The sequence below is a fragment of the Cryptomeria japonica genome, chromosome 6 (assembly GCF_030272615.1).
Source record: "Cryptomeria japonica chromosome 6, Sugi_1.0, whole genome shotgun sequence".
NCBI classification, from domain to species: domain Eukaryota; kingdom Viridiplantae; phylum Streptophyta; class Pinopsida; order Cupressales; family Cupressaceae; genus Cryptomeria; species Cryptomeria japonica.
In genome coordinates this window covers 550,417,573-550,437,224 of record NC_081410.1, presented here as the reverse complement: position 1 = coordinate 550,437,224, position 19,652 = coordinate 550,417,573, and the positions used below count along the sequence as shown (strand labels likewise).

Sequence of the window (19,652 nt, the reverse complement as noted above, 5' to 3'; positions counted from 1 at the left end):
GGCTATTATTGGCCTACCTTATTCCGAGACACCCACGAACATGTAAAGAAATGTCATGTGTGCCAAGTATCCGCAGCAAGGGAGCGAACCCCAGCTATGCCACTCCGACCAGTCATAGAGGTAAAACCATTTGGCCAATGGGCGCTCGACTTCATAGGTACGATCAACCCGCCCTCCTCTGCGCAACACAGGTACATTCTAACTGCTTCTGATTATTGCACAAGGTGGTCTGAAGCTCAATCATTGAAACAATGCAATGCTGATGCTGTTATTAAATTTTTAGAGGAGAATATTATTACACGTTTTGGCTGTCCTCACGCTCTAGTCTGTGATAATGGTTCTGCTTTCACGTCATTAAAATTTTCAAATTGGGCATTCAATTACGGGATCACTTTAAAATTTTCATCTAATTACTATCCCCAAGGTAATGGTTTAGCGGAATCCACAAACAAAAACCTCCTGAGTGTGATTAAAAGACTCCTAGACAAGAATCCGAGAGATTGGCACACCCAACTCCGATTTGCCCTTTGGGCAGACCGTACCCGATGCAAGGCCGCCATTGGAACTTCTCCATACCACTTAGTATATGGTCTTGACCCCATCTTCCCGATACAATTAAGAATACCAACTTTGCAGTTCATGGGCGAATTCCTAGGAATCAATGACGCTGTGGAAGCCAGGTTGTCCCAGCTGTTATACTTAGATGAAAAAAGAGACGACGCTATAAATAATTTTGCCAAACACCAAGAAGTAGTCAAGCGTTGGTTCGACAGACGGGCAAAAGTAAAGGCCTTTCGCATTTCCGATCTTGTCCTTTGTTGGGACAAAGCTCATGAAAGAAAGGGAGAGCACGACAAGTTTGACAATCTGTGGCTCGGTCCTTTTCAAATTTCAGAAATTTTGGGAGAAAATGCATTCCGACTCAGGACCCTAACAGGCGAGGACGTTCCCTTGCCCGTGAATGGTCAATTCCTCAAGCATTATTTCCAGCCATAGGCTTCCCTAAGCCTTTTCATTGTGAATAGTGGCTCCGTTTTCCTTTCTTGTCTTAGCTTAGTTTCCTGTTTTCCTGCTCCGCTTTGGGACCCCTGTCATTTTCTTGAAGGAGGCCTTTGCCATGTACAACGCTGGTGCGACGCCAGATTGCTGTTACCATCTATTTTTGGAATCCAAGCTCGGGGAGACTTTTGATTAATGGAGCACCCCATGATACGTCCGGTTAGATCTAGACGACCTTTCTCTACAAAATCTTGTCCTAGTCAAAACCTATCCCCAATATCGTGATTACAGCACAAACACATATTAAAATTGCATACGATCAGTTGCTAATCAAAGGGACGCTATATCGATGAAAGGTCCGTGGCTATGCTTCAGCGACCATTGTTACGCTCAATCCTGCGTAGGCTTCACTGCCTACTATGCCAAAAAAAAAAAAAAAAGAAGAGAGGAAAAGGAAATTGATCAAGCACTCTGAAATCAAGCGTTAAACGTAAAATTGGCAAAAGGGAATGCAGGCATCTCTGCCGGTATGAAAAGAAAAAGGGTAAAACCTTCTTGCCGGAAACAGAGCAATCTCTGTGAGCTAACAGGCGATAACTCCGTCGGGGCTATAGACGCTTGCTGGCAGCGAGGCTCTATCCAGGTTGCTTTTGGAGTATTAGCCCGTTGGACATCTCGACACAGTGAAACATTGATGCCACAACTTTTTCTAGGCTGGAATGAACTCCATTTGCACACACTAGTTGATCCGATCTGCGTGTGGTTTGATTTGACTATTCACATTATCTTGTTTTGAAAGACTCTTCTCCTTCTCTCCTCTCAATCGTGGTGGTTAACCAGAGATTCTAGGTTCGATCCGAACTTGCGTTCCCGAAATGACTGGGAGCATTTCTCCAGCAGAGTCGCCATTTGTTGTGCGTTGCACACGCTCCCTGTCGCCGACAGGGTCCCCCTTTCCTGTTTTGAGTTTTTTGATCGTTATCCCGAGGATCCAAGCAGAGTTTCTCGTGTCTCGTCGAGCGAGTTCGTGATCAGTCCATAAGCTGATCGACGTTGGAGTAATGAACCAATGAGTCCTCCTGACTAATCTGGCTTTCGGGCGTGAATGCCGAAAGCTTTGTTCCAAAATTTTGAAAGATTGCCTTGGATAGGCGTAAGATGGTAAGAACCAACGGACCCCGCCAACCCAGAGCTATAAGGCCAATTGCATAAAGTTTGCTACCCGACCCTTGCGAGGAACGGGCAAAAGATGATTTTCGCCTCCTAAAGGATCAAATTGCTCGACCCAGCGCCTGGATATTTTGATGCCTCCCAAGTCCAAATTTGTGGGGTCTGGCGAAGTTGCTGGGAGGTCCGACATTCTATGTAAGTTTCCAAAATTCTCTAAGGAGCAGATTTCCCCCCCCGAGATCGCCAATATAGGAGAACGATTTTCGGACATAGGTCCGAAATTTTTAAATAAAGGCGGAATGTTCTGAAAGGATGCATAGGGTCCGAAAGCCCGAAAAGGCGCTTAGGTCCGGGGTTGCGGTGTTTTTTTTTAACGCGTTAAGCTCCGAACTTTCACGAAAGTGAAAGTCTGAACATAACGTAAACACTTTTCGGACTCCAGGGCCGAAATTTCACGAAAGTGAAAGTTCAAAAACCGAATGCGCTCCTTTTCGGACTCTAGGTCCGAACTTGGCGAAAGTCAAGTGGAAGTTCAAAAACCAAATGCGCCCCTTTTCGGACCCCAAGGCCGAAATTTCACGAAAGTGAAAGTCTGAACATAACGTAAACACTTTTCGGACCCTAGGGCCGAAATTTCACGAAAGTGAAAGTTCAAAAACCGAATGCACCCCTTTTCGGACTCTAGGTCCGAAATTGGCGAAAGTCAAGTTAAAACAAAAACATTATGCATATCCTTTTCGGACTCTAGCTCCGAACTTCGGCGAAAGTCGAGTTTTAAAAAACATAACGCGATCTCATTTTCGGGCTTAAAGCTCCGAACTTCGGCGAAAGTCGAGTTTTAAAAAACATAACGCGATCTCATTTTCGGGCTTAAAGCTCCGAACTTCGGCGAAAGTCGAGTTTTAAAAAACATAACGCATCTCATTTTCGGGCTTAAGCTCCGAATTTCGGCGAAAGTCGAGTTTTAAAAACCTAACGCATCTCCTTTTCAGACTTTAGATCCGAACTTTGGCAAGTTAAAACAAAAACGCGGAGGCCAGGGCGAACAAAAACGCAGAAAGCGAAGTTTTAACGCAAGAGCCAAAGCTTCGACGAAGGCACAGTTTGTAACGCAAGAGCCAAAGCTTCAACGAAGGCACAGTTTATAACGCAAAAGCCAAAGCTTCAACGAAGGCACAGTTTTAACGCAAAACCCAGCCTTCAGCACAAAACGCAGTTTTAAACCACGGGGCCGAAGGTCGTATCGCGAGGCCAGGTTAAATCCGAAGCCTCCAAATTTGTCAAAATCCAAAGTTAGAAAGAATGCAATTCAAAATTTGAAAGAGCTCTCAAATCCGGAAAACAAGGAGGTAAGACGCCGCATTACCCTCCCGTCAACCATTTAAAATTCAGATTGCTAGGGATAGAACCATATGAAATTGATAAATCTTCTTTCATCCTCCAAACCGCAAAAATTTAAATAGGAAGGATAACTGTTGGGATTCAAATTTTGCAGGATCGTCCGTTCGCTTCGCGCAACGAGGTTGGGCAATCTCTCGTCATTCACTCCCATCAGGTAAGTACGCTTTAACGCGTATGGTCATTTAAAATGTGTAAATCAAATAGGCAAATGCGCGGAATTTAAAATGCTTGGAGTCTGCATCTCCGTTATTCGAACATCCGAAAATTAGGATTCATTCTCGAGGTTTAGCCAGAAACTGCATCTCTTTTCAAATTCAAACTTCTCATATTTTGCCTCTGTTGAAAATTAATCCAAAAAATTCGAAAGTAAGAATGCATAGTCATAAATCTTCAGGAATATGATGCTGTTAAAGTTAATCAAATTGTTAGCCAAAATGATATTTAAACTAATCCCGGTATGTTGAAGCACTTCTGTTATTATCTAACCCGCATTATCGTTCTTGTATCACCTTGTAATCCGTGTCTAGCTGTGCAGGATAAATGCCTAAATCGGCGGCAGAATCATCAAAAACACCCGCTGCAGCCGAAACCTCGCGAGCATCCAAATCAAACATCCCGCGGAAAGTTGAAAGAATGAAGTATCAATATCAGAGGGGAGGATTACGAGAGTCGAAGGTCCAAAGCATCTGGGATAACATTGGTGACACCGACCTTGGCCACATTGATATTCAGGATTTCAGGGATCGGGTCTTCTCACCCAACGCATATGGCAGGCCTAAGCAAATGGTGGAAAGTGGCATCGCCCAAGCAGCAGGTTTTCCTCCAGCAATCCAGAACTATGAATTAGTAGTGGAGGCTGCTCGGCATTACGAACCAAAGTCCAGATTGGTGCTTCTGGAAGATATGACTATCGCCGACTTCTCCCCTGAGGCTATCGGTGATGCATTTGATATCCCCTTTCCAAATAATCCCATAGCTACGACAATGGACGAGGCACAAGGGGCATATGATATGAACCCGGCTCGATGCAGGGCATTGATTAACGAAGAATGGTTCAAGGAGAAAAGGCCTTCAAGCACCAGGATTGTGAAAAAGACCCCCAGGAGTGACTTTCATAATGAACATGGGGACATGGTCACCTTACTTAGCCGAGTCATGGGACTTCCTAAGTCCAGCTACTTTGAAGAGTGGATGTTCTATTTTACAGAGCAGGTCTTTGCCGGAAAGTCTAAGTTTGACTGGGCGCAGATCATAAGTGATAACATCCACGCTCAGCTAATTGAACTCGAGACAAAGAAGTATTTCACCATGACCTCCTATTTGGTCTATATGTTCGCAAAGAACCAGCCACTGCCAGGATTAATAATGAAAGGTGAGATCGGGAATGGGCCTGGTCAAGTAAAGGTTTATGATTGCTACCCGCAGCTGCATTACCAGGATATAGCTCAAAGGGAAAAGAGCAGCCCGGCTTACGCGGTTGGACAGTACGAACGCGTCAACGACGCCTTCACAATGCGCCTAGTCAGGCTAATGCAAGGAGGGTTACACATAAGGCTCTCGGAGCAAGCTACCATTTTAGTGCAGAGGTATGGGGCCTGGTTCATTCAGTTCCCAAGGTTCTCCTACATCCGAATAGCTGGCTTCGAAGGTGCCCCCCTTCGACTTCCGCGGTATCCAACCGATAAAGTAGTCCTCATGGAGGTGGCAAGACAATCACGCCCTGCCGGCATATTACTACAAGAGAGCAAGCAGGCAGGATTCGCATTTCCAATGATCATAGGCAACCATGATGTCCAATTGAGAACCCCCACCCTAGCAGAGGAGTCCCTTGCAGAGCTAGCCTCTTATGGCCTACAGGAACATTTCCCAAGGAAATGTTTTGATCATGACAATTTGGCGAAGAGAGCTTACGGTAGGCGCTACAGAGCAAAGGAGTCAATTGAAGATTATTGGAAAAATTGCTCCGATGACTACGAAGTCAGGCGACGGGAATATTTTAGATTAAGTGTGCAACAAATGCGACTCTTTGAGTACCGTCAGGTCCCGGATCAGCTCACAGACTCGGGGAACTGCCTCCAAGTCCGAGAATTCGAAGCAGTAAGGCACCTCTTGCCAGGCGTTGATTGGTCTCAAGACCCAATCACGGATTTCGAAGCAGTCATGGCAGCCCCGGCAAGATACACAGATCAATGGTTACATCACCAGATCGAGAGGCTAGCCCATGAGGGGGTCCAATTTACTTACCATCTGATGGGCAGTTTCGACTCTCAGTCTTCCGAAGACGAAAGGTCATCAGCTGAAAAACCAGAGAAAAGGAAGAAAGCTAAGGCTTGCAGAGGGACTCGGACGTCCAAAAGAACAAGAAGGGAGAAGATTCCCATAAGGAGGCCAGAGACCACTTCATCTTCAAAGGACCCCAGTTCGTCCGACGACGCCATAGATTTGGATTGCATACCTCCCCCGCCTTCCCAGAGCGACATAGAGGCATTCCAAGCCAATGATCCTCCTGCTCCAGATATGCCAGACACCGAGCAAAAGGGCCCCAATTCGACCAAGCCGGGTGACCAAATAAAGGAAGGAGAAATCCCATCCACCCAGGAGATCGAAGTGCATGAACTTACCCAGCAGAGCCGTCACGAATTGCTACTCCTCCATGCAGCCAAGGACGACTCGACTGTCGAAGGGGAACAAAGAACAGACGAGATTCATGAGCTCGAGGGAACCAAGGAGCCACCGTCACAGGAAGATGTCAGACAATTGTTCAGTGAAATAGGGGAGAACTCAGATGCAAACAAGGAGCTTCCTCCTTCTTTCACCCCTCCGATGGCGGGACAGCTGCTAATTTGTGATCAGCCGGTTGAGGGCATGGGAGAACAAGGTGCTAACTTAACCCTATCCTCAACCCAGACGGTGCCTCAAGAGTGGCTGATCGCCAGAGCTCAGCGCAGGGCCGCCACCAAGGCACCCATCGATCTAGAGGACATCTTCTCACGAATGGATCAAGCAAAAGCGAAAGGGAAGAAGAAACCAAGAACATACTCTAAGATAACCAGGGATGAGCAAAGGAACCGCACTCTTCATATTGCCACCCCGCCCGTGGACAAGCCAGCAGATCAAATAACACTGGCAGATTATAGCATTACGACTGTCCCCATCGGACGAGCTACAAAAGAGCAAGAAAAGGAGGAATTTAAGGACTCAGTGCAAAACATACTCAGACAGCTCGAGGAAATTACTGCCGAAAAGGATATGTATCGGGCCCGTGCTGAACAAGCCGAGGGATACATCGATAAGCTCCTGCGGCCATTACACAACCCCTCTGAATCCCATATTCCCCCAATAGCATTGGCGCAAAGGACCACAACTGAATTTGAAGGAATTCGGGATACCGCAAAGGCCGTCAAGGAATGGGTGCAGGACATCAAGAAAAAGGGAGAACAGATCCTCAGAGAAGTAAAGGAAATGGCTCTCCATCGAGAGCTCACCCTAGTCAGGCTGTTGGAAGTAAAGAGGGAATCCCTTCACATGCATGAAGTAGCGGCCTCTACCCTTCCCCTCCTAAGAGCTCTTTTCTGGACACATACACAGATTCCCACACTGCCTGACATCCTAGATCCCCATGGCATCAGTGTTCTCAAGGAATGGTACTGGACCGTCACCATGAAGAACGACGCCCAGGAAATTATTGACAAAGAAAATGACGCATGTGAGGCAATTCTGGGGAACATGCAAGAACTAGGCAAGACCATCCTCCGATCAATGGTTTCGGGGTGGATAAATGACCTATCCGACAGTGTAATCCGGCCGGATTGGGAGGAAAGGTTGGGAGCAGATAAGGTTTCTTATTCCATTGAAGACTTGAGTTTTGCTGGTCAGTTCCATTCAGACATATTGTGCTTCGAGCGTAATCGCTCCAGCTGGAAGGACGGTTTAAGGCACGTGGACCAGTATCTCGAACGCATGCAGTACAAAATTCACCACCCTCCCATGCCACCTTTTAGTCCCCTCTTCCAATTATGTATCAAGTTTCAGGAATATGTCCGCAAGGAACGAGCGGCAGGTCGTGATTTATGGCGAGAATACCTGCATGGCGAAGACCAGTTTCTACAGAAAGAATGTGAAACCAAAATAGAGAAAGTAGTTTCTCAAAAATGCCTTTTTCCCTCCAAGTCTTAAAAGGTGCACTTTTGTCCCAAAAAGGTGACAGTTGACTTCTGGTCAACATATTGTAAAGTTTTTTGTACATCTCCTTTTTTGGATTATCCCAATTGTTGTAATTATCCTTTTTTGGTAGTTATTGCTCCCTTTGGGGTAGTTGTTGATATTTACCCCCCCCCATTTATGGGTGTGGGTCCCCCTTTTTTGTAAGGATGAATCTGGGCCACTTGTCTAGATTAGATCTTGGCCATTCATCCATTTTTGGAAACCTATTTAAGGGGACTGGTTTTCCCTCATTTGAGAGGAAGTTCTTGGATTGTTGCGAAAGCTCTGAAGGAATTTTGCAGGAATTAATACAATGGATTAAAATTACCTTCAAGTTTCCTTGTGAGTGCATGGTCTCCTTCTTCATTTAATTTAGAAAGCTTTTAATTATGTCTATTCATTTTGCACAGCAGTTCTTACCAAGCATCTGATAGAACCTTCACAGTCCATACCATTAGAGGATAGCTGATTGCTTTTTTTTCCTTTCTGCATGGTTAATCTGGGCTATTTTATGATTCAGTTCGATTATCAAATATATATATATCATGAATGTAGAAGTTCTAATATCGTATTTGGTAATATGAAAATCTGGTTTCTCCTTTGAAGATTGCACTAAGTTTATGCAAACATTGTGTCTGAATGACTGATGAGGCTTAATTTAGTTTCCTAGAGGTGTTTGTCTGCTTGAGTGAATCTGCTGTCCTAGTTAGAATTTACAGTTCTCTTTCTCTCTATCCTTCCTTTCTTCCCTCCCAATTTTATCCCCCCTTTTTAGAAATCTGCAGTCCTGCTAAATCAGCTTCAAATTAACCAACATCACCTGAAAGAAAACCGTAAAAGGTCCCCGGGAATTTATACATGGAATTGCCAATCAAACGTAAGTCCCCTTGTGTTTCCAGCATAAACACATAAAGCCACTGAGAGATCCCACAGTCAAGACCTGACAAAAGAAACCTTGAGGTTATCCCCATTGATCAAAACGTAGAAAATAGCATTAGGGATTCCCTTATTTCAAGAGAGGGTAGGATACTCAGTGAGTTTATTCTATTCTGCGTTGGCCGTATGGAGTTTGCAGCGATGCGATTTCATCCACGCCAACATGCCGCCATATATTTCTAGCATAGAGGCACTAAACATAAAAAAGTCCAAAATAATAAAGATAATAAAGAAAACAAAAGAAAAAATAATTACATGAAATAAATTTCACCACTCGACTCTATAGATCGCATAAATTATATGTTAGTTATGTTTTGAATATCACTGAGAAGTATGATAATACCTAGTCAGTTTCTGATTGTTCCTAAGATTGAATAATTAACAATAGTTGCAGTTACTAGGCAACTGTCAAGGGGTTTATATGGTCCTTTTGTAGTCGGGAAAAGGGACTGTATGTATTGGAATTGTTCCCTTATTCTAGTTTTGTATAAGACCATCCGATGAATAAAGAAAGCAATTTGACATCATATGAAAACCCTATTGAATTAATCTGCAACTCTTGTAAAAATCTTTATGTCTATGAAATTAGTTTACTTGGCATTAAATAATTGTATTTTCATTTAGCAAGTAAACATTTGGTGTTGTTTCTCTTAAGATGTCAAATAGAATAAAAGATGGACATTTAAATGGGACAGCCAATAGAATCCAGCCAACAAAGAGAAGACGATCCTATGGAAGATCTAGTTTATTTGTTGGACAAATATGTGAAAAAACACATGCAAAATGAAGTCGAATGAAGGCAAGCTCCACATGTAGTAATTTGCAATAACCTAAGAGTGAGTGAAGAAGTAGATATACTCCTTTACCATCTACCAAGACTCCTTGCAAGACATTTTATAATACTCCAATACCTGCCTGCCAAACAAGATCATGAAGCACATTGACAAGAAGTAAGGCATCATTAAGAGGAGAGAAGTCAACAAGAAGAGGAATGAAACACAAACCGACATTTCACTTCCCATGATTATTAATGCCCTTATACCCAAATATAAGTGGGAAGAGATCACAAAGCAGTCAAGTGGCAGAATAGGAAGTGAGACGATGTTTAAGGATCATAGAACAAAGAGAGGAGACAACTGAACGAAGAAATTAAAGATGTAATGTCCCCTTCCTAAACACTGAGAGTATGATGACCGTTAGCCTATTCAACAGGTTCATAGGATAATGAGTTAGGGTCAGGGAACTCTTAGGGTTTGGTGACGTTTTGTCCAGCTATTCCGACATTATTAGGTGTTGCTTTGAGCTCAGGTTGTTGAGTTTCACATAATTACACTTTCTAAAGGGGTTTCAAACAATTAGTCCATTTTTATTATTTTTAGTAAGTGACAGTCTAGACACTGACTTGGTCAGTTGGCAGTGATACTAGCTCAGATTAGTCAGTGATTGCATTTGATGTTGATAATTTGGAGATTAATGATGTCCAGAGTTATTATTTTACATAGCATTAAAGTATTAAAGTTAAATTAAATATCTAACTTAACGTTATTTGATTTTATAAATTTTGTGTGGGCACCTAGGGGATATAAGGTGTAATTTTAAAATGTTAAATAAAATGGTTCCTAGGGGTGGGCACTTATTAAAAATAAAATATTGCAATCCTAATCGGGGCATGGGATTTGGAAGTGTTTAAATAAGCCCTTGGAGCTCATTTCATTCATTCTTGTTTTGGAGATTGATATCAGGATTCTGCTGGTTTGGACTTGGTTCAATTAAAAGGCTTTGTGAGGATGAAAACCTTCCAATAAGGCATCTACTTTGATGGTGAAAAATCCTTCCAGGTATATAAATTGGTGATTTCATCCAGAAACTACGTTTGTGCTTGATTATTACAGTTTACAGTTAGCATCTATTATTTTGAATAGAGGAGATCAAAAGGCAGATTGTGAGAAGGTGAGAAAGGAAGATTTGGAGAGTTTAATGCACACATATTCTACTTCTTTGCTGGTTGTACATCTGCAGATTGCTGGTCATAAATCCTCCTTGCAGGGCATGAACTTCCTAGGCTTTGGAAGCCTAGGGTTTGGGGTTAAAATTTGTGCATCATTTTGTGCGTCTTGGTCATTGGCATGCTTGGTGATCATTTTGTGAAAGCAGCATCTAGGGTTGAAAAGTTTGGCTTCATATTGGAGTTCCCGTTTGCTGTTTTCAGACCTACATCAGTCCCATTTTGCAACAGCAGCAAATGCTATGCTTATATTGTGATTTTAATGTATTTTGGCCATCTGGGTATTGATTATATTAGCTATATATTGCTGTCCACAATTGTAATAAATCTGATATGCATTTCCAGTTGTGGGTTTGTTTGATATTGAGCATATTGGGTATCATTCTCTTATATCATTGCTGCAAATATTATTTCTGCTATTTCTATTCTGTATTGTGGTTTACCTCAAAACATGCATTCCAACATTCATAAAACTTTAAAAAAAGGTGTAAACTCCAAAAGAAACCCCAGCCGTGCAAATCCTAAGTTGCCATCCATCTCAAGAAAGAAGCCAAATTGTGAGTTGAAGCCGCAGTCGAGAAAATTAAAACCATAATATTCCACTACAAGGAAACATGAGAAGGCGGAGTGGGAGGAGATAGCAAAACACCTGCCACTACCAAACAATGCATAGGTTGATTTGTCAAACCACGTAGAAAAATCAAAATAACTTCCCTTGTCCTGCATAGGTTGATTTGTCAAACCATGTAGAAAAATCAAAATAACTTCCCTTGGACAAGGGAAGTTGAAAGAGATAGAGTCTGAGCATTCCTTCACAAATAGGGAAAAAGAAACATATGAGGACAACCTCTGAAGCATCGAAGGGTTGTTAATCGAGAAAACCAAACCAAAACTTCCAAGTCTTAGAGAGTATAAAAGAGAAGCTATAGGCAATATGATTGTATAGAACATTAAAACTACATTATGAGTTAGAGTAAAAAAGATAGTTTATTAAAGGAAAAAATGGAGATAGTGCCACTTTCATCCTATGTAAAAGCCTATAGCAGGGCAATGGGCATTAAGAGAGAAGATAGAATGTCCTCTAAGCCAAAAGGAAATAGAATGAAGATAATAGTTCACAGAGGAGTAGTGAAAGTACAAGCCTTGAGAAGGGACATACTCAACATAGTGAAAAAATTAAAAGTTGTAAAAGAAATCAGCAAGCAAACAAAAGAACTTTGGTGTGTGGACTACAAGGCCAAAGGTCACCTTAAAAAAAAATTCCAAAGAAATTATTATGTGACATCTACTATATTTTGGGTCATTCAATAAAAGAATACCAATAAAATCTAAAGAGTAGGAGCACACTAGTGTTCTTTACCCAAAGAGAGCAATCCACTCCACCAAATACACTGGTGAAGCCACAAAACAATAGCATTGCATCTCCAAGAGGCTATCACAATATAAGTAACAATAATAGATTTAATAGTAACAATAATAGTGGTCGGAGGAGTTGAATACAATACAACTCCAAAGGACACCCAAACATACAATGTCAACAATGTAATGAATGTGAGCATTATGTAATAGAATGCCAAAGTAGCAACCAAAAAAAGGGGGACTATTGTGTAATTGGTGTGAACCAGGAGATCACAAAGAAACTAATTGCCCAAAGCAGAAAGCCAACAGCAACATGATTAATGTAGGACAAAATGAAGTATTATCTGTTATCCAAGCACAAATGAAGAGGCAATATACCCAACCCTCGTATACAAAAGGAAGGACTTGATGAAGCTAGATCAGAAGTAGAACAAGTTACATCAAAGGAACAAGAGTGCCCCAAAGAGCAGGCAAGTACTTCTATGAGACTAGGATAGGATAAGAATATTGCAAGATAGGAACTAGAAACCACCATACTAGTCAAGATGGCCAATCAATTGCAAAGCATTCTAGAATTGAGGACTATGATTGCAAGAGAAGAAAGGATAGTCCGAATGAAGACTGCAGATTGAATAGTAAAGCCTCCACTACATGGTAATCAAGTGATAGATCCTATGTTGTTGATGGTGAACTTGGCAAAGAAACCTACAATGGTGCCTATGGAGATTCTTGGGAAGAACCTCACAAACACAATCCTTGACAAAAGGTCCAGGGTAAATGTACTACTTGAAGATAACTAGAAGAAGCTAGACAAACCAACCATCTAGTCACCAATCTTCCAACTAGTAGGCATTGATCAATAAGGAATAAAGGTATCATGGATTTTAATGCCCCAACAAATAATAATCAATGCCCAACCATTTTTACTAAACTTTGCTTTCATTAATTTGCACTGCTTTCATTAATTTGCATAAAAAACCTATGATTGAGAATTACCCCTTATATTGTTGGATCAAGGATGGCTAGTAGCCAAAGCCGACCATAATTGGGAAAAGAATACCTTGTCTATCAAAAATAAAGTTAGGAAATACGTATTTGATAAGGTTCAAACTTGGATCCAAGATAAACATGGGTTAAAGAACGATGAGGCCCTATGGAGCCAAATGTTGAGAGAGTTCTAGACCTCCAACCTTGCTTCAAGGATGAAATTAATAGTAGACAGCAAATATACCTGCTTCTAACATTTTCTCTATCTCCTCATTCACCTTACTAGCATAGTTCTTGTTCATTCTGTAGGGCCTCTTCCGTACGGGTTGTGCACCCGATACAAGAGGGATTCTGTGTATGTAGATTTCTGGATGTGCCCCTTTTAAATCTTTATATGTCCACACAAGTGTCTTTGTACTCGAGAAATATCTTGAATGCTGCCACTTTTAGTACGGGGTTCCAGTTGTCCCCCACCAAGATCACCTTCGAGTTATCCTCATCTCCCAAGTTTACTTTTTTTGTGTTTGGTTATTTGTACTTGATGGCCTTATCTCTTTCGAACCAATGGGCCGGGGTATCATCCACCTTCGCCACTTCCTCCTTGTACTCTTTGTACTCTAGTGGAAAGGTGGTACTTTCCGTACCTTCACCAACCTCTTCAATTTTGCTGATTTGTAACATGTTGCACTCTAGGTGGAAGACCTCATAGTCCTCCATTTGCCAATGAAATAGCCCATTGAGGGAGCTTGTCTCATCCTCAGGGCAGCCCTCTAGTTCCAATACCCCCTCGTCATTAGGTTCCATCCTTTTCTTTCCATCCTCGGAATCTCATTCATAGTCATTAGAGTCATCAAAGTCCAAGTCAGAGGATGCGAACTCTTCACTTACGGCCCGATTCTTTAGATCAATGACATACTTCCGTCCTTTTCTCTCGATGGAGAGTGTATTTCTTTTCCAATTGTGGTTTGCCTTGGCGGTGATCAGCCAGCCCCTTCCAAGGAGGGCATCGTACGCCTTCTTCTCGAGTTGGATGACCACGAAGTCAAGGGAGAAGTGTTGAGTGCCAATACTAGCCTTTTGTGCCATGAGTGTACCGAGCGTCTTAATAATGTGTTGGTCGGCACCTACCAGTTGGAAAGTTGGTGGCCAAAGTGTTGGCTTGCCCAACCCCTTTCATGTCTCCTCCCACAACATAGTCACTCTGAACCCTCCGTCAATGATGGTATTAGTCAACTTTCGTCCCATTATTTCCATCTTGACCACAACAAGCTTCCTCCCGATGCTTATGGTTAATAGCATGGGATCACTGGCTATGTCACTGGGTGACTTTGTCGTTGGCTTCTCTGTTCGTTCAAATGCTCCTAGCTAGCTATCTCCTGCAGCTTCATTCGTGGATTCCTTTTGGATTTTTCGAGAGCTTAACAGTGATATAACATGCATTCAGTTTTGAAAGGAATTATGAACTTACTATTTTTAGTAAGTTGGTGGCAGCTGTTAGGGTTTTGAGATTATTCTAAGTTTTCTGATCTTCTTCTTGTGGTTCAAAAAGAAGGTTGTTTGGAGTTGTTTTCGGGACTTACTATTTTTAGTAAGTTCCATTTCAGGCAGTTCTATTTTTAGTAGTGCAGTTCAGAGCCCCGGCCTAGTCCAGTTGTTGGTTTTTGGCATTTCAACCCATCAGTTCAATTTGCCACAATCAGTATTTGATTTTTAGTGATTTATTAAATATTATTAATTTATGCTAAAGTTAATATTTAATGTGTTTTTGGACAATTTATGGAAAAATACTTTGCACCTAAAAATATTATATTTTTCCTAAGTCTGTGGCGTGAGAAAAGGAGGCATATTTCATGAGTTTATTATGTTTTAAGTTGTAAGTCATACACCAAGGAAAAATTTCAAACTTTTTGCCTAGGAGTTGGACGCCAAACACATGAGGGCATGGGAAATGAAATGCAAATGAGGAAGTTGTAATTTGGACGCCATTTGGAGGTGAATTTGGGGTCTCATAATCTATAAATATGAGAGCTTGGTCTCTCATTTGTCATCTTTGAACATTTTCATAACGAAGTGCTGCCAAAGTTGTGCCAAACCTTTGCTTCGAAGTTGTGTGCTTCCTAGCTTGTACCAGTTTCGTGCTTGAGAGATAGCACCTAGCTGTGAGAGAGCCTTTTTCTCATTCAGAGGAGTAGATTGAGCTTCAAAGTGATGGAGTTTGCTATTATATTTTCAGTTTTCTGATTGCTGTTGTGTTTTTGGTGTATACAGGGCGTATAGTGGCTGAAGCAATCTTTCATTCGTACCTCCCTGCCTGTTTAGTGTTTCAATATGGGCAGTGGCTCTGATTTTCTCTTTACCAAAGGCGATGAAGTACTCCAAACCGCAGAAGATAGTTTGCTGATCTGATTTTTATATTGCTGGTCAAACTTTTCAGCTGGGACGCCACTTCCCTAGCTGCCTTGGGATGCATGCAGCTGGTTACAGACTTTGAAGTTGCAGGTTTGAGGTTCTAAAATGTTCACTTTTGTCATATTAGTCATTTTATTTTGATTTGGTGTGATTTCAAGTAGATTTGAGTTAGTTATGAGCATTTTGTTGTATCCGGTAGTGGTTGGTCTGAGTGTTATTGACTTTAAAAATAAAAAACAGCAGTAGTTGCTTTATGTTTGAGTTGGTTTTAGAGGTAGCTATCATTGGTGATCAACATTGTGCTTCTTTTCCAATCATTTCTCTCTATATTGTAAGGTTGAATAGTAGTACTATCAACCACTTCTAGATTGTAAAGCATAACCTGTTGAAAAGTGGAAGAGGCTGACTTGCTACCTACATTTGATATTTGTAATTATGTCCTCCCGCTGCATAAGCGGTTGAGTTGAGCTTTGTTGTTTGTGTTCATCCTCCCGCTGAAATATGCAGTAGAGTGAGTAGAGTGATTCGTGCTTGGCTATATTTGTGTGTATGCCTTCTACTCTGATTAGATTTTTTATAACCAGCTATTATATAGTTTTTCCATATAAGAAACAGAATTTACTAAAAAATTGTAAACAATGGGTTCTCAGTGAGAACCAAAGAATCACCACAGTTCTCCTTTGAAATTGAAATGAACAGCCAAGTAAGGAAATACTTATTGGGAAACAGAAAAAGTTTTGTTGCAGTTATTTTGGTACCCCTACCTGTTGGGGTCATAATCCCTGGCGCATTACTCAAAATTTAAAGTCTGCATATGCATTGGAAAGCTAAGATCATGAACTACTCAATTCAATATGGACTGTAGTGTAGGAAAGATCTTAATAATGCTACCCAAAACCGTCACTTACGTGGTAAGAGATGTTTCCTGGGTCATTTGATAATGGGAGGACATCATGTTATTGGTATCTATTGGTGTTATGTGCATGTATATCTAGTCATCAATTGTTGCAGCATTCTATTCTGTTATATTCCTTGCTATACTTTCCTATCTAGGTTGTAAAGAACACACTAGGCCATGTGTATGTAGATGTTGTATTCGCCTGTTCCGACAGGGTTGTTTCACATGCCAGGTACATGTCCTTGCTAGGCTGGGACAAAAACAAAATCATCTTTATCTTTACCAGTACCATTACCTTACAATAATACTAGATGCCATCAACAAAGTTCACTGCTTACAAAACTAAACCGTTTTTTCCCACACATTTTCAATGCTACAAAATAAGGCTAAAAAAAGTATGAAATTGTTTGATGCAATGTATTTACTACCTTACCGTTTATCAGTAATAACTTAAATTGAAAGCTTTGCAGTTCTTCAAAAAATTACAAGAAGTTTTCATAAGGAAAATTTTCACAATCAGGTAAATAAAAATTCATGCATAGATGACAGATCATACTTTCAAGCAGAATATTCATATGTACTTATTTAGAAAATTTAAGGATGGAAAATGGCATGCCTGATCTTGAACATATTATCACATTGTCATCTGCTCTTAAGAATTCTTTTGCAAGCGCATATCCTATGCCTGCAAATGATCAAATATAGGAAAATTTTGGAAGTGGAGAGAAATGAGTTTCACTCATGCTACAAAAACCAGAATAAGATAAAGAGAAATGACAACAGCAGAAATTTAATTACCAAGGCCACTTCCGTTTCATTAAGATCTGTAGGTAGAAATGCTCTCAAATAGGACTTTGACAGGCAAGTCTAATTGTAAGACTTACCTGAGTTTAGCCCAAGCTAAATTGAACACACTCTAAACTAATAAAGAGAGGGGACAATCGAGCAATACATTTAATACCTCTACCATGTTATTTAACAATAACCAACTGAAATATCTTATGCCTGCCTTGATGATAAGTTAGCAACTCGAGAAACCTGCAAAAGGGTTACCATATATGCATATACAATGAAAGTACTTATCTTAACATCAAAATTGATACGTTGACCTCCCCATTGTAGTTAATTGTGACCAAGTCTTGGGTTAAATGGCTAAAGGAAAATTACCAGTGTTACTAGACTTAGATTTGTGAGAGACTCAGCAAATCTGATTTTTGGCTTGGGCAGATATACCACAAATAAAAAAACTTGAAGTCAGTGACTTCAGAAAACCATGATATATAGAAGTTTTAGGAAAAAAAGATATAAAAAAAACTTAGCCCAGAATCGTCTGTAGTCACCCGAAATCATTGAATCTAGTGAAGCAAGCAATCAACCTCATTTTGGCCTGCTTGACTCCAAAGAAAGAAACTCAACAAGTCTTATAACACTAAGAAGTTCATAAGTACATACATTTTTAGTGAGGAAGTGAGACAAACATCCTTGTCGTGTTGGAGAGGACAGACTTAATCTCATAGTTCCACAGAGTTTTCTTATGGGGAAGCAAGGTGAAGAGGGGACGGGTTTTAGGAAAAGGGGGAACAGCGAGGGGATGGCAATGCAAGGGCAGCAAGGGGCACGGGGATGGTGCAAATACATTTAGTAGTTGAAAAATTAGTTATGAAAAGATCTATAAGGAATAACTATAAGAATTGAAAATGAGACTTTGGCATACTAGGTATAGTTTTCAACTATCAAACAATAAAAAATGGCAATGATTGCATTGAACATTAATAATGGTGGGTAGAGGCTTGGGACCAAATCAAAAATAAGTAATTGCAAATGAAAATTTGGCATACCCAGTTTGAACTAATAAACATTAAAAGCATGGCAATGATTGCCTGAACAGTAACAATGGTGGGTGGAGGTTTGGGGTCAAGGAGTGATACCCCTTGCAGGGGTCAAGGGGCAGCGCCCCTTGCAAGGGTTTAGGGGCAAAGCCAGGGGTGGGGGTCTAGGGGCAAAGCTCCCGCCACCAAGCACAAATTAAAACCTTCAAAACCTCACAAACCTCCATTGTGAATGTCATTTTCACAATTCTATCACTAATTCTTTGCAACACCTAGAAGTCCCTAGGATGGTTGGGAGACTCCTCAAAATCTTTGGAACAATTGGAGACATCTCAAAGTCCCCGAAGCAAGTAGCGTCTCGGAAACGTCCCCAAGACTTGAGCAGCAATGGTGGGATGGCGGGAGAACATTCCCCCAAGTCCCCATGTCCTAAACACATCCCTGTCTTGAAAACGTTTTGTTTTTTTGGGGGTGATGTGTCCTTGTGGAACACTACTTAATTTTGAAATTGTACCCTCTACTATAAACAAATGCATCAATTTGTTAAGTACTTGAGTGCTTGAATGCAAAATTTAAACAACGTCTAGAACTGTAAGTATGCAAGTACCAACAAAGTATGATTCTAAAATGTTGTTTGACTAATAAAAGTCAAGGCCATTTAATAAACCATTTGTTTCCCTAAGTGATAAGAATATCATGTGGCAAATCTGTCCAAGAAAACTCCAAAGGGGCCTAGAGAATCAGATAGTAGGTGTATTGGACCTAAAGAATATGTGAATTTATGTGAGATGAAATGGAAATACAAGAGGCGAGAGGCAAGTTCTAGAACGAAGAAAAAGGCTTAATACAATCAATAGCTCTAGCCTCATATCCATCAAAATGTCATCTCATGCTTGGCCAAGCGTACCCCAAACCCATAATAATCATAGAAGATCAATGCATCCTTGACAAGTAAAATTGTTAGAAGCCATTTTTGTTCTAAGCATTCAGGTTTAGGCACTTTATAGTTCAAATGAAATGTTTCCATGCATCCTTTATAGCTCTAGGTTGTATTTACAGCATTCCAAACTGATGGGTAAAATTAATTTCAAAATACATTTTGAAAAAAAATTCTCATCTAGACATAATTAAAGATTACAGATATTGATAATTTAATTTTTAACTTGATCTATTAATTGAAATTTTAGTGTTTTAATTATTTAAAAAGTGGAAAGGAAAATATAAGCTAGATAAAATTCTAATTTATGGAATTTGGGCAGTATTTTTTTGCTTATTATATTTCATTTGCAAGTACAAAACTCTGTATGTATAAACATGTAATGTCCCCACTTTCAGTCATTCCAACATCATCGTTAAGTCCAACTTTCTCAGAGAGTGCCATCCCTTTCGAAATGGTATTTAGTAATTGGCATTTTGTTTAGGGGATTGGGATGAATTCGTCGATGTTTTCTAGAGG

General features: G+C 40.8%; 1 protein-coding gene across 6 annotated transcripts in view; it reads right to left on the bottom strand.

The window, feature by feature from the left end:
- The window catches only part of LOC131041271 (chlorophyll(ide) b reductase NOL, chloroplastic), a 217,369-nt gene that overhangs the window by 144,342 nt on the left and 53,375 nt on the right, over nucleotides 1-19,652 (bottom strand). For 5 of the 6 annotated variants that reach the window (XR_009104996.2, XR_009104997.2, XM_057974302.2 and 2 more), the window contains exon 2: nucleotides 16,984-17,052. Coding sequence is in view for 4 of the 6 variants with exons in the window: in XM_057974302.2 (XP_057830285.2) it covers nucleotides 16,984-17,052 (69 nt within the window). In the remaining 2 variants the exon portion in view is untranslated. The remainder of the gene's footprint in view (nucleotides 1-16,983; nucleotides 17,053-19,652) is intronic. The other variant, XM_059207482.1, reaches the window with a different exon arrangement.